Raw genomic sequence first — 15,224 nt, 5'->3', positions numbered from 1 at the left:
CACTCATGTCAAGAAATTGAAGTTGGCAGTCAACCCAGGAGCCTTTCCATGTATGCTTTCTTCTTTTCCCCAAACCTATGCCTGTTCTGGCCCTTCCAGAAGTCACTTCCTTATACTACTTTATAGTTTTCTCACCCAATTGTGCAACCCTATATACTATATTCTTACCCATTAAGAATAATTTTATATCTTTTAAGTTTCTTTTAATCTATAAGTTTCCAAACACTATTTCTTTAGTTTTAGAAGAATCTGGGTCATTTAGCCTGTAAAATTATTTACGATCTTAATTTTGCTGATTGCAAAATTTTTGCAGTCGAACTGCTGATTGTCCAAGATCTTTTTCTGAATTCTGTACTTGATGCAAATTGGCAGCTAAATCCAGAGGATTAATCAGCCTCCAGATCTGATTTGGCAAGGCTGTCCATGACATGTAGTCATCATTTTCTGTGTGATTTTAGCTGCCATGATCCTCAGTGCCTAAATTCATCAACTTGTTGGATCTTAGAAACTTTTGATATTCTAAGCTGACTTCTTTTCTATATATTAGTTGGAAAACTTTTATAAAGTGATATGTCTCTGCATCTACTATTTTGGTTACAGTTCACATAGGAAAAAGGAATGATAAATACTTGATTCTTATATTTTATGTAGTAGTTTTCAAAATAATGAGTTGGTTCCTTACCATATCTTCCCAAGAGACCAATTTGATGATTTCAATCTATTTTCTTTAATTGAGATTCAAATTGCCCTATCTCTGGTCTCTAGAAGATTCTTCAAATTGGCTGCTGTATACTTTTGCCATGATCATAGTACTGTCTGATAACTTCCTTGCTATCTCATAGAACAAGATATTGTAAGCTCAGCTCAGATCAGGAATCAGTGATTTCTTCAGTATGCCTTAGTTTCTCTTAGTGAAATATGGCATTTCATGACAACTGTCTGGTCAGGATATCCCAGTCCTTTTTCAGTGACCCCTAATTATTTTGGATGTCTGTAGCTCCAAAATATTTTAATACAGGGAATGGCAATTAGCAAATGACTTGTAGGAGAAAAATAAGAATCAAAATTAGATTTTCAGACTTTTCAACATTAATACTTTTTTATTTCTAATTTTTTCCTGAGTTCTGTGACTTTATTTTTATTTATTTAGTGACTTTAAGAGAGACATTGATTTGTTGTTCCACTTATGCAGTCATTGGTTGATTCTTTTAATTTTTAAATTAAATTTAATGGGGTGACATTGGTCAATAAGGGTACCTAGGTTTCTGGTGAACATCTCAATAGCATTTGAACTGGGTTTTTTTTTGTTGTTGTTGTTGTTTTAGTGAGTGACGGACAGATAGGGACAGACAGACAAGAAGGGAGAGAGATGAGAAGCATCAGTTCTTTGTTGTGGCATCTTAGTTGTTCATTGATTGCTTTCTCATATGTGCCTTGACCAGGGGGCTCCAGCAGAGCGAGTGACCCCTTGCTCAAGCCAACAACCTTGGGCTCAAGCCAGTGACCATGGGTTAATGTCTATGATCCCATGCTCAAGCCAGTGACCCTGTGCTCAACCTGGTAAGCCTGCACTCAAGCCTGAATGAGCCTGAGCTTAAGCCGGGGACCTCGGGGTTTCAAACCTGGGTCCTCTGCGTCCCAGTCCACTCTATCTACTGCACCACCTCCTGGTCAGGCTAGCATTTGAACTGTTGATTGCGTTGTGTGCTCTTCACCCAAAGTCAAATCATTTTCCATCACCATATATTTGTCCCTGTCTTCTTCCCTCCCCGCATTCCCTCCCCCGGGTAACCATTTCACTTTTATCTATGTTCATGAGTCTCAGTTTTATATCCCACCTATGTGTGAAGTCATATAGTTCTTATGTTTTTCTGATTTACTTATTTCACTTAGTATATATAATGTTCTCAAGGTCCATCCATGTTTCCATAAATGACAATATATCATTTCTTATGGCTGAGTAGTATTCCATTGTACATATGTACCATATCTTCTTTATCCACTTTGGTTGTTTTCCATGTCTTGGCCACCGTGAATAATGGTGCAGTGAACGTAAGAGTGCATGTGTCTTTGCATACCTCACTGGTTGATTCTTTTATGTGCCCCGACTGAGAATTAAACCCCAACAACCTTGGTGTATTGGGCTGATGCTCTGACCAACTGAGCTACCCAGCCTGGGCTGAGTCTATTACTTTATATCTGAGTTTTTGTAATTATGATTTATGTTCTTTTTCATATCTTGTATCATTTTCTTAATGTCTTTTAGCTTGTTTTAAAGTGATAAGTTATTACAATTTTAATATACACATGTTTTGTGGGCATGTCTTTCTGGATGCTTTCCTTATCTGTAGGGATGTTATTCTCCTTATTCTCTTTTTTTCTTATAATAACTTTGCATGTGATTTGATTTTCCTCTTTTTGTTCCTGCTTTGTACATGAAAATAGTTTTCTTGAACTTTTAGAAGGAAGAATGGTTCAGGATATCTTTATTAAATTCACAGATCTCCCTTTTCTGTTGCTTTGATAAAGTATTAAATAAGATGATGGCTTGCTTTCTGAAATTTCCTGGCTCCATACCCCTCCCTCAATTGTATCTGAACCTTCTCGCTTCTTTGTCTCTGTTCCTATTCTGACTCTACTCCTAGAAGATTCAACTGGTGGCCTTTCTTGGAAAGGAGCTTTGACTGGTTGGCTTCAGGAGTTCGTGTTTCCCGACCTTCTCTGTCCTTTCTCAGACTTGACCAAGGGCCCCTTGCACTCACCTTTTGCTTTGGGTACAAAACACCAGGTTCAGCTGGTGTTCTTAAATAGGTCTGCTGTGATTTTCAGAGTACAGCTATCTTTCAGAAGCCCTGTTGCTTCCTTTTCCTTCCTACCTGTGCAGGTATCAGGGCTATGTTGGTTGTCTCTACTCACTTGAATTTTAAGGGTTGTGGGGCTACTTTGTCACCTAGTTTTATTTTAAATGTTGTTCCTTGCTATCCGGTTTGTTTTCAGGGGATGATTTGGTGAGATTAAAAAAGTATTCTGTGGTTTCTCAGATTCCCTCTCTTTTTTTTCCTTTTTTTTTTGTATTTTTCTGAAGTTGGAAACGGGGAGGCAGTCAGACAGACTCCCACATGCGCCCGACCAGGATCCACCTGGCATGCCCACCAGGGGGTGATGCTCTGCCCATTTTGGGGCGTAGCTCTGCCGCAATCAGAGCCATTCTAGCGCCTGAGGCAGAGGCCACAGAGCCATCCTCAGTGCCCGAGCAAACTTTGCTCCAATGGAGCCTTGGCTGCAGGAGGGGAAGAGAGAGACAGAGAGGAAGGAGAGGGGGAGGGCTGGAGAAGCAGATGGGCGCTTCTCTTGTGTGCCCTGGCCAGGAATCGAACCTGGGACTCCTGCACACCAGGCCAATGCTCTACCACTGAGCCAACCAGCCAGTGCGGATTCCCTCTCATTTTAAGGACTTGGACTTTTTGAAATACATGTTGCAGGATTTTGAGCAGAGGAGCAATGTGAGCTGACTTTATTATTTTTTTTAGCCGATTTGAGAGAGAGAAAGAGAAAGAGAGGGAGAAGGAGAGAGAGAGATTGATTTGCTGTACCATTTATTTATGCATTCATTGGTTGAGTCTTGTATGTGTGGGTATCAAACCCACAACCTTGGGGTATTGGGACAATGCTCTCACTGACTGAGCTACCCAGTCAGGGCCTAACTTGTGTTTTGTTGTTGTTTTTTTTCAGAGACAGAGTCAGAGAGAGGGATAGATAGGGACAGACAGACAGGAACAGAGAGAGACGAGAAACATCAATCATTAGTTTTTCCTTAGTTGTTCATTGATTGCTTTCTCATATGTGCCTTGACCATGGGGCTACAGCAGACCAAGTGACCCCTTGCTCAAGCCAGCGACCTTGGGTCCAAGCTGGTGAGCTTTGCTCAAACCAGATGAGCCTGCGCTCAAGCTGGCGACCTCGGGATCTCGAGCCTGGGTCCTCCACATCTCAGTCCGACACTCTATCCACTGCACCACCGCCTGATCAGGCTAACTTGTGTTTTTAAAGGCTCTATCTGGCTTATATAATGAAAGGAGACCACAAGAATTTAAAGGAAGAAGCAGGGAGATTATTAGAAGAATATTGTAGAAATTCAGGCAAGAGGTAATGTTGGCTTGGACCACATTACCAGCAGTGTAGTTACTGAGAAGTAATAATTTTTGGATATATTTAGTGGTATAATTGATAAGATTTTTGAAGGATTGGTGTAGAATGTGAGAGAATGAGAGTAATCAAAAGACAATTCCAGTGTTTTTTTTTTTCCTGTACAGCCAGAAGAATGAAGTTGCTTTCAACTGAGATGAGAAAGGCTATGGATATACAGGGGTTCTCAGGTTACGACAGTCTCGACATATGACATTTCGAGTTAACGATACTCACTTCCATAAAAACTTTTAAAAATTAGCCCTGGCCAGTTGGCTCAGCGGTAGAGCGTCGGCCTAGCGTGCGGAGGACCCGGGTTCGATTCCCAGCCAGGGCACACAGGAGAAGCGCCCATTTGCTTCTCCACCCCTCCGCCGCGCTTTCCTCTCTGTCTCTCTCTTCCCCTCCCGCAGCCAAGGCTCCATTGGAGCAAAGATGGCCCGGGCGCTGGGGATGGCTCTGTGGCCTCTGCCTCAGGCGCTAGAGTGGCTCTGGTCGCAACATGGCGACGCCCAGGAGGGGCAGAGCATCGCCCCCTGGTGGGCAGAGCGTTGCCCCATGGTGGGCGTGCCGGGTGGATCCCGGTCGGGCGCATGCGGGAGTCTGTCTGTCTCTCCCTGTTTCTAGCTTCAGAAAAATGAAAAAAAAAAAAAAAACTTTTAAAAATTGAGATGTGTTTCAGCTTACACAGCGTCATACTTACAGACTGTGTGGGCAAATTAGTTTGGTTGCATGCAGTGGAAGAATACATAGTACAGTGTACAGTACAGTATACAGTGTGTCTGTAAAGTCATGGTGCACTTTTGACCAGTCACAGGAAAGCAACAAAAGATGATATAAATGTAAATCTGCACCAAATAAAAGGAAAACCCTCCCAGTTTCTGTAGGATGATGTGGCAGCATGTGCGCATGCGCAGATGATGGCGTAACACCGTGAATACAGCGGAGCAGCCCACGGCCATGCCAGTTGAAATGTGGACGGTACAGAGGAAAGTTCAATGTGTTCTGTGGCTCGCTAAATTCGAATCCGTGACCAAAGTGCAACGTGAATATTGGCGCATTTATAACGAAGCACTATCACATAGGAATAACATTACTCGGTGGGATAAGCAGTTGAAGGAAACCGGCAGTTTGGTGGAGAAACCCCGTTCTGGTAGGCCATCAGTCAGTGACGAGTCTGTAGAGGCTATACGGGACAGCTCCCTAAGGAGCCCTAAAAAATCTGTGCGTGAGCCTGCATTGAACTGCACTGAATAGGTATGAAACTGGGAGAGTTTTCCTTTTATTTGGTGCAGATTTCACATTTCTATCATCTTTTGTTGCTTTCCTGTGACCAGTCAAAAGTGCACCATGACTTTACGGACACACTGTATTTATGTCCTTTTCTGTGGCTTAGCTGTGTTTTTATGGTCTAGATTATGATTTCACAACTGTGTTAGGATAGGTAAGTGACTTAGGCTAGGGAGTGTTTCGACTTACACCAAAATTTGGGTTACGTCACTGTTGTAGGAATGGGACTGTGTCATAACCTGAGGACCCCCTGTAGTAGATTTGAGGAGGTAAGATCAGGAGTTCAATTTGAATTATTGATATGTTGAGCTTTGGATAGTTATTAGACTTCTGAGTGACACTAAGAAAATAAAAATCACACTCATATTATTCTCATTGTTAACATTTTTATATAAGTTTATGCATATGTATAATATGTATATATAACACACTTTTACAAAATTGAATTTCTGTTTTGTGAACATTTTTATTTTTTTTTTCACAAGAAATAACCTGTACATTTTCTTAGAGTGATATAACCTTTGAAAACATGACTTTTAATGGTATTTCATCTAACCATATAGATGATGGCCTTTTACTCATTCCCTTTGGCATGTCCACTCTAGTCTGATGCTCTACTCCAGAGGGCTTGGTTTCCTACAATTGCTGGGGATCATATTTCACACCTGTGGTTTGGCAGCTGGCCTGGCTGTAGTGTTTAACTAAGACTCTGGGAAGATCCATGCTTTTGAAACGAGTGTCTTGGAGGATTATATTCACCTCAGTCATTCAAGATCTTGGCATCGTCCCCATTCTTTGAGGCAGAGAGCCTTCTCCTGTGAATGTTACAGTGGGAAGAAACCTGGACACTTAGAACTGGGGAAGAACCTGCAGATTCGCAGATACCTTGCCTGGAGAGCTGGGCCTGGGCTGTAGGTTGTTTTTTGTTTGTTTTTGTTTTTTGTTTGTTTGTTTTTTTGTATTTTTCTGAAGCTGGAAACGGGGAGAGACAGTCAGACAGACTCCCACATGCGCCCGACCGGGATCCACCCGGCACACCCACCAGGGGCGACACTCTGCCCACCAGGGGGCGATGCTCTGCCCCTCCGGGGCATTGCTCTGCCATGACCAGAGCCACTCTAGCGCCTGGGGCAGAGGCCAAGGAGCCATCCCCAGCGCCCAGGCCATCTTTTGCTCCAATGGATCCCTGGCTGCAAGAGGGGAAGAGAGAGACAGAGAGGAAGGAGGGGGGGTGGAGAAGCAAATGGACGCTTCTCCTATGTGCCCTGGCCAGGAATCGAACCCGGGTGCCCTGCACGCCAGGCCGACGCTCTGCCGCTGAGCCAACCGGCCAGGGCCTGGGCTGTAGGTTTTGAGATATACCAGTCTGTCCTGTTTTAAGGTCCCAGTGAGACTCAAGGATACTGGAATGGTAACTACTTTATACCCCAGTACACTTAAGACCTAAGTGTTGGTTAATTTCTAGAAGGACCAAAGGAGTAAGAGAGTTCCATCCAACCTGCAGGTTGTTGCCTAAAAAGAAAATCATTTCTTTTAGGACCAGGTTCATTTCTCTCTGAAAACTCTATCCTCTTGAACAGGGAATGACAGACTTCTGTGAAGGGCCAGATACTTTTGGATTTACAGGCCATATGATTTCTGTTGTAGCTATTCAGCTTTGATGTTGTAGAACAAAAGCAGTCATAGACAGTTGATGACTTCATGTTGGTAGCTTGAAATTAGCCATGGTAAGAGTTTTCCCACCACGGACATCAGTAAATGCAACAAGTCCTGGCCTTTTCTTCCCCAGAGAGCAGGTTAAACATTGCCGACACAGCACTATATATACATATTATGTGTACAGTACATCTGTATGTTTTTACCATTGTAGTGAACCAACTTGCTCACTCTACACAGAGCAAAAGGCTGAGGCTTTCAGGGAGTCATAGAATTTAAAAATTAAGATAATCAATATGATGGCAATATAGAAACGGGGGAAAATGGGAACTTTGGAGTTAGACAGACATGGGTTCAAATTCTGTCTTCATTATTTCCAGAATGTGTGATTCTGGGTAAATCACTTCCCTTCTCTGGGTCTCAGTTTACAGATTTGGCAAATGGGAACTGATAACATCTTTCTAGTCAAGTTGTTTTAAGGATTAAATGAGATTTCACATGCAAAGTGCCTGACAGAATGAACGGAAAATGTTATTTTTTGTTTACTATAAACCTTGTTTTATTCTGGAGATGTTTATCTGTGCAGACATGGCTCTCACTCTCTAACATTCCTAATGCACCCACAATAAATACCATCCAGTTTGCACCTGGATATTCTCTAGTTACTTTATGTGTCAGTTGACCTCCTTATAAAGATATGATTCTTGACTTCTCTTGAGCATGTAGGATATCTATTTGAGTATCTATTTTATGTTCATGTGGTAGGTGCTGGTGATAATGAGACTAATAAGACATAGATCCTCCTTATATTCTGGTGGAACGATAGATAGTTGGGCCTACAAGCCAACTATTTAAATGCCAGGGTAATTAGGAGGCTCTTGTAGTAATCTAGGTGAGAAACGATGGAGGCATGAATGAGGTGGTCGCAGTAGGAATGGAGGAGAGATTGTTCTACTCAAAGATAGTCTATTGAACTGGGCTTAGTTTTTCCCTGTTCCATCCCAGATCCTGGCTTTGCCTTATGGATAGGTGGTGTGCCATTTATCAAGATAAGATGTACATGAAGAGGAGTAGATTTGGAGCAGAAGATGGTGGGTTCAGTTTTGGATCACCTTGGTTTTGTGAGGGTAGCATAAATGAGTAGCATGACCATGTAATTTATCATACAAGTTTGAACATTTATGAGAGTGAGATGTGCTATTAATAAGTAAGCTGGGGCTACGGGTAGAAACTGGACCTGACCTGGACAAACCAGGATGTTCTTTACACAGGTAAAGAAAGTTAGGCAAGGATCACTAGAGATGAAGCCAACCAGGGAAAATGTGTGGAATGAAGAGAGCAGGGGGTTAAGTGGAGTCCTGGAGAAATTTTCAAGAGAGAAAAAAAGGAAACTTAGAACTAGTGGCCACACAGAATCCCAGGGAAGAATAATTCCATTTTCTCTTGTCTATTGTTTTAGGCAGGGAGCCCCTCTGAGAGATTCCTCATCAGATAGTGATTATCTACAGTGAGAAGTCATATACTTAAAGGGGGGTTACCTTTATTAGAATACTATGTTTGAATGACTTATGTATTATGATAAAAAAAAACTCTCTTAAAGCACTTTTATAGTCATTTGGCCAAAATCTACTAATTCACAACCAATTTGTATCTAGATGTCATTTTATGTTATATTTTTTCCCTAAGAGTCTGAGTTATTTAGTTAAATATAGTAAATGTAATTACTACAAGTTTAAAATAGATTTCTACGTTAAAAGGTAGAACACATTTATTTTGTAATATTGGAAGTCATAAATAGCACTTCTTCCTCTTTTTGAGAAAATAGAGTTCTTCAGGAAGTCAACAGAAAAATAGAACAAATTAATATTTTGCATTCTTAGTGGATTATGGTTAGCTGTTTTCCCTTTAATATTTTATTATGAAAAATTTTAAATGTACAAAGAATGGAAAGAATTTAGCCACTATCTTATACAATTAATATTCACATTTATACAATTAAGACTTTGCTATATTTGCTTTATCACATATCTGTCCATCTAGCCATTCATTATCCATTTTTATTTTTGATGCATTTCAAGTTGACTAGCTGTTCTTCTAAATGTTGTAATTAAAATGTGAACACATTTTGTGTAGATGGTATCAGCTAACCCTTTTTCTTCCTTCCTTCCTTCCTTCCTTCCTTCCTTCCTTCCTTCCTTCCTTCCTTCCTTCCTTCCTTCCTTCCTTCCTTCCTTTCTCTCTCTCTCTCTCTCTCTCTCTCTCTCTCTCCCTCTCTTTCTTTCTTCTTTCTTTCTTTTTTTTGCAAAAGAGACAGAGAGACCAACAGAGGGACAGATAGAGACAGACAGACAGAAAGCGAGAGAGATTAGAAACATCAATTCTTGCCTGACCTGTAGTGGCGCAGTGGATAAAGCGTCAACCTGGAAACGCTGAGGTTGCCGGTTCAAAACCCTGGGCTTGCCTGGTCAAGGCACATATGGGAGTTGATGCTTCCTGCTCCTCTCTCTCTCTCTCTCTCTCTCTCTCCCTTCTGTATAATGAATAAATAAAATCTTTAAAAAAAAAATTCTTTGTTGCAGCTCCTTAGTTGTTCAATGATTGCTTTCTCATATGTGCCTTGACCGGGGACCCCAGCAGAGCGAGTGACCCCTTGCTCAAGCCAGCGACCTTTGGGCTCAAGCCAGCAACCATAGCATCATGTCTATGATCCCACGTTCAAGTCAGTGACTCTGCACTCAAGCTGGATGAGCCCATGCTCAAGCTGGCAACCTCGGGGTCTCGAATGTGGGTCCGCTCTGTCCCAGGTTGATGCTCTATCCACTGTGCCACTGCCTGATCAGGCAGCTGACCCTTTTTCTTATTTCTAGAAATCTGAGGTAGCCAATAATTACTGTCAAATATAGAATATTAAAAAATGTGTGGTAAACAGTGTTAAGCCTGATCAGTGCACTAGTCTCAAAAGCTTTATAATTGAGACACTTTTAATTTTTAAAGTTATCAAAAATTATTTTCAGTGATCTTTTAACAGTATATATTTTGGTATTCAAAATAAATATTAATAAATATTAATATTGTTTTCAGAGTGGAGAGATCAACAGACCAAGTCATCAAGCCAGTCAATGTGGGAGCTCTATCAAAATGGGTTGGGAAAATACCTGCTGATGTTTTACAAGACATGGCAGTGATTGCACCCATGCTTGCCAAACTTGGCTATGACCCATATGCCAATCCACCTAACTACGGAAAACCTGATCCCAAAATCCTTGAAAACACTAGAAGGGTAAGTGAGATTTTTAAAGTGAATTGAGAAACCTGGTGATACGGAATTTGGATCCTGAAAAAAATTTTTTTAAATACTGTTTCTGGTGTGTGTTTTCTTTTGTTTTGTTTTATGATCAGAAAATTATTTTAAATTAGAAAAACTTGTATTTTTAGAATGCTTTATCATTGCGTGTCTTCCACTGCATTTTAAGGAAAGCTGGCTCTTTCCAGGAACTATGGGGACAGTTTTTTAATGTATTTTGCACCATCTCTGGGAATGATATTTACTGTTGGGGATATTTATTCTCATAACCGATTTACCACAGATGTGCATAAATACCAGAATGCTAGCAGCCTCACTTATTTCATCTATTTTTCCCTTTGAATCTTAATGACTGCTTTCCATTTAAACCCTTGTTTCTATGAGGCATGATTTCTTTATACCAGTACTTGAAAACTAAACATTGGCTACATTAGAAGAATTATTAATCAGACACAATAAATTACCCTCTAATTGAAAAAAGTTGCTATTAAAGTAATTATAGCTTTTCCTTTTAATAAGTTATGCTCACATTTTTATGGAATTTTGTTTCAGAAAAGCTGAAAACTTGGTTCTGGCTGGTTGGCTCAGTGGTAGAGCATCAGCCCGGTGTGTGGAACTCCCAGGTTTGATTCCAGCCATGGCACATAGGAGAAGTGCCCATTTGCTTCTCCACCCTTCCCCCTCTTCTTCCTCTCTGTGTCTCTCTTCCCCTCCCACAGCCAAGGCTCCATTGGAGCAAAGTTGGCCCGGGCACTGAGGATGGTTCCATGGCCTCAGCCTCAGGCACTAGAATGGCTCCGCCCCAGCGGAGCAAATGTCCCAGATGGGCAGAGCATCACCCCCTGGTAAACATGTTGGGTGGATCCCAGTTCGTCACATGCAGGAGTCTGTCTGACTGCTTTCCTGCATCTAACTTCAGAAAAATACAGAAAAAAAAAAAAGCTGAAAACTCAAAGAACCAACCAGAATATATACCATACCAGTTGTATCTACTTCAGATCCGACCTTAATGTATTCCTTTTAAACATTTTGGGAAAATACACATAATGAAAGGGTCCTCAGACCAGATTCCAACTTGTATGCGGAGGCTTCCCCACCCCACCAAGCAGTTCTCTGATGCCAGCAGGGTGTCCGAGAAAGCAGCTGGGACCTGGCATCATCTATGCAGAGATAGAATCAGATTCCATAGGTAAAGGGCTACTTCCCACAAGACCACCTTCCACTTCAGGTGCCTGTTGTGAGCCCAGGTTGTTCCAGACAGCCGCAAATCAAAGGTTTCCATGACCCTCCTCCTTGGGTTTGATTAATTTGCTAGAATGGGTCACAAAACTCAAGAAAACCTATTTACTCACTTAGATTATGGATTTATTACTAAGAACATTAAAGGATAGGAACCAATAGCCAAATGAAGAGGTCCTGAATAAAGGAGCTTCTTATCTCCATGGAGCTGAGGCCCAGCACATGGTAATGTTCGGTTCCCCGTGGAAGCTCTCTGAAAAGGGCCTAAGGGCTGTCCTTTTGGGTTTTTATGGAGGTTTCATTACATAGTCATGATTGACCAAGTCCTTGGCCTTTGGAGATTAATTCAACCTCAAGCCCTTCTTCTCTCCCTGGAAATTGGGATGGGACTGAAAGTTCCAAACCTCAAACGGCAGGATTGGTTCCCACTGGCTCCGAGCCCCTACGCTGGGGTTATATCCAAAAGTCACCTCATTAACATAACAAGAGACACCATTGTTGCTCTCGTCACTTAGGAAATTCCAAGGAGTTAGGGAGCTATGAGCCAGGAATGTGGATGAAGACCAAATTTATCTCAGACCAAATATATCTGAGAAATATATATTATTTCCATGTATATATATTTCTTATAAATTGAAATATTGCACATCACATAAAATTTACCATTAAACACTTTATAAGAATATAGTTCAGTGGCATTAAGTATATCTGCATTGTTGTGCAACTGTCACCACCATCCATCTCCATAACGTTTTCCATCTTTCCACACTGAAACTGCATACTCATTACCCATTCTCCCTCCCTCCCCCTAGCAACCACAGTTATACTTTCTGTCTCTAGATGTATTTTTTTGAAACTACAATTTAAACAAGAAAACCATGTTAGCATAAGTTCACTGATAGGTTATTTGACTACTGATAGGTTATTTGACTTCAAGATTAAAATACCTTGCCTTTTTCTAGCATTATCTTTTGTGTGTGTGTGTGTATTTTTTTTTTTCTGAAGCTGGAAACAGGGAGGCAGTCAGACAGACTCCCGCACGCACCCAACCAGGATCCACCCAGCATGCCCACCAGGGGGCGATGCTCTGCCCCTCTGGGGCATCGCTCTGTTGTGTCCAGAGCCATTCTAGCGCCTGAGGCAGTGGCCACAGAGCCATCCTCAGCTCCTGGGCCATCTTTGCTCCAATGGAGCCGTGGCTGTGGGAGGGGAAGAGAGAGACAGAGGAAGGAGAGGGGGAGGGGTGGAGAAGCAGATGGGCGCTTCTCCTGTGTGCCCTGGCTGGGAATCGAACCCGGGACTCCTGCACGCCAGGCCGATGCTCTACCACTGAGCCAACCGGCCAGGGCCTAGCATTATCTTATTTAGGTTAATGATCTCCCTTCCTACAACCTTATAATATATATATTGTCTCTTTATTCTTTCCTTTGATACCTTTAATTGAAAAACAAATTTATATTTTATGGGTTAATTTCCAGTGTGGATTTTTTTCTCTTAGGCATTACTTTCATTTTCCTTTATCAGTTCACTAGTGGCGATGTAGGAAGAGCTGTCTTCTTGTAAACCATTATATATAAAAGCAAATTTTTTATTTTTTTAAATAATCTTTGTCCTTTTAATACCTTTTTATGTAAATGGACATTTGACTATAGAAATATAAGCTCACTGCCTGACCTGTGGTGGTGCAGTGGATGAAGTGTCGACCTGGAATGCTGAGGTCACCAGTTCAGAACCCTCTCTCCTATCTCTAAAAATGAATAAATAAAATTAAAAAAAAAAAGAAATATAAGCTCATTATATGAAACTTGTAAAAGATAAGAGAGTAAAATTTACCTATTATATTACCACCCATACACATACCATTCTTAATATTTTGATGGATTACCTTCCTTCTCTACATGTTGTTAACCAAAAGTTGGATTACACATTTTACAATCTTCCCTCTGCACACACATGATTTTGTATTGAAGCCTTTCCCCATTGTGCACATGCTTTTTAGACATAAATTTTCATGGTTATCGTTACATGAGACACCTTAAGTTCTTTCTGAAACAGTGAATAATGAAAGAGCAAATAAAATGTTTCCCTGGCATATGTTCTATGATTCATTTTACCATTTTTCTTTTGTTGTTTACAATTTTCTCTTTGACAAATTTTGCTACAAAGAGGATCTTCATACATAAATTTTAGTTTTGGGTGTTTTTTTTTTTTAGGTTAGACTAATGAAAGTAGAATTAAATTAGGTTAGTGTACTTGATATTTTTTAAGGTGTTTGATATATGTTGATAAATTTTTTAAATCTTTTAAACTACCAACATAGTATGAGTCATTTTATTTTAGATTTTTGCCAGTTTTGATAGGTTTCATTAGTTAATACAATTGAACATTTTCTGGTTTTACCTATATGTATATATTCTTTTATAAACTATCTCTTTTGTTTGAAAAATAGTTTCATATGTGTTAAAGTTTTGTGAACTATATTCTTCTAAAGATGAATTATGCATCAGCATAGCATCCATTATCATAGTGTTTGATAAACTCTTGGTAATTGGTAATTCATAGCTTTTCCCTTTATACAGTACAGAAATGGTTTTTATAAACCAAGGTGCATGTACAAATGATATTTAGAGGTTTCCCAGACAGTAGACATTATATGATAGTTTTCCTACATTCAAATTGGCTGGCTAGATTATTCTTGGCTTGCTTGAGTGGTAGTTTGGGAAGAATGCTGTGGCTTGCGTCCGTGCGAGTAGAGAATTTGTTTCATAAACATTTGTAGCTTTTGAAAGGGTTTCAAAATGTACACTGGAAAGAAAAACCTTCTCCCCTTTCCATTTATGTCTATCTCTAAAGTGAAAAATAATTTTGAGGAAAAAAAGATAAAGTGTGAAATGTAATTGCATTTTTGAGCGCTTTGTGATAACACGTACAAGCTAACATTCTAGCTTTGTGGGGTTGGATTTCATAGCCCTTCTTGCAGTTCAAATCCTACATATTTTCAAAGCTTTTTGCCTGTAAAAACTTGGCTGCTAAAATATACAGCATTGGTGATCATGAAGTTTCATAAAGTAATACTTAAAAAGTTGTCTTCAATTGTCCACTGTGACCTGAGGTAGGCAGCAGTGAAAGGTGGCTGAGGAGGTTGTCCCTTTTATTTATGGGGCGGGAATGGGAATAAATAAAATTTTGACAGAAACTATAGAATCCAAAGCCCTGGTCCTATAAGTGCTGGTTTTATACAATTCTGGGTAGTCTAGAAGTATTGTTCTAAGCCAGTATATTTTGGGGACATATTGCCCAGTTTTGAGTAGAAAATCATGTGCTTCATGGTTGCTTTAACTCAGATGGTGAATTGGAAACGAATGCTAACACATTCTGTACTCTTTCCCACTGCAGTCTCTAACTGTAGCCATTTCGATCAATCGTGCCTTATAGGTTGCGTTTCTAGCCTTCTCCCTCCCCCTCAGATTTTTAAATCTTTTTAGTTTTACAGACTTATTTGAGAATTCAATGAATCCTGTAGATCTTTACCTCAGAAATATATACCCAA

General features: G+C 40.4%; 1 protein-coding gene across 1 annotated transcript in view; it reads left to right on the top strand.

Annotated features, from left to right (window-relative positions):
- The window catches only part of TPST1 (tyrosylprotein sulfotransferase 1), a 110,526-nt gene that overhangs the window by 68,947 nt on the left and 26,355 nt on the right, over positions 1-15,224 (top strand). The window contains exon 3 of the mRNA XM_066274686.1: positions 10,213-10,411. Within this exon, the coding sequence (XP_066130783.1) occupies positions 10,213-10,411 (199 nt within the window). The remainder of the gene's footprint in view (positions 1-10,212; positions 10,412-15,224) is intronic.

This window comes from Saccopteryx bilineata, chromosome 4, assembly GCF_036850765.1.
Source record: "Saccopteryx bilineata isolate mSacBil1 chromosome 4, mSacBil1_pri_phased_curated, whole genome shotgun sequence".
Taxonomy (NCBI): domain Eukaryota; kingdom Metazoa; phylum Chordata; class Mammalia; order Chiroptera; family Emballonuridae; genus Saccopteryx; species Saccopteryx bilineata.
The sequence above is the reverse complement of the archived record's forward strand: the minus strand, read 5'-3'. Positions and strand labels throughout refer to the sequence as shown.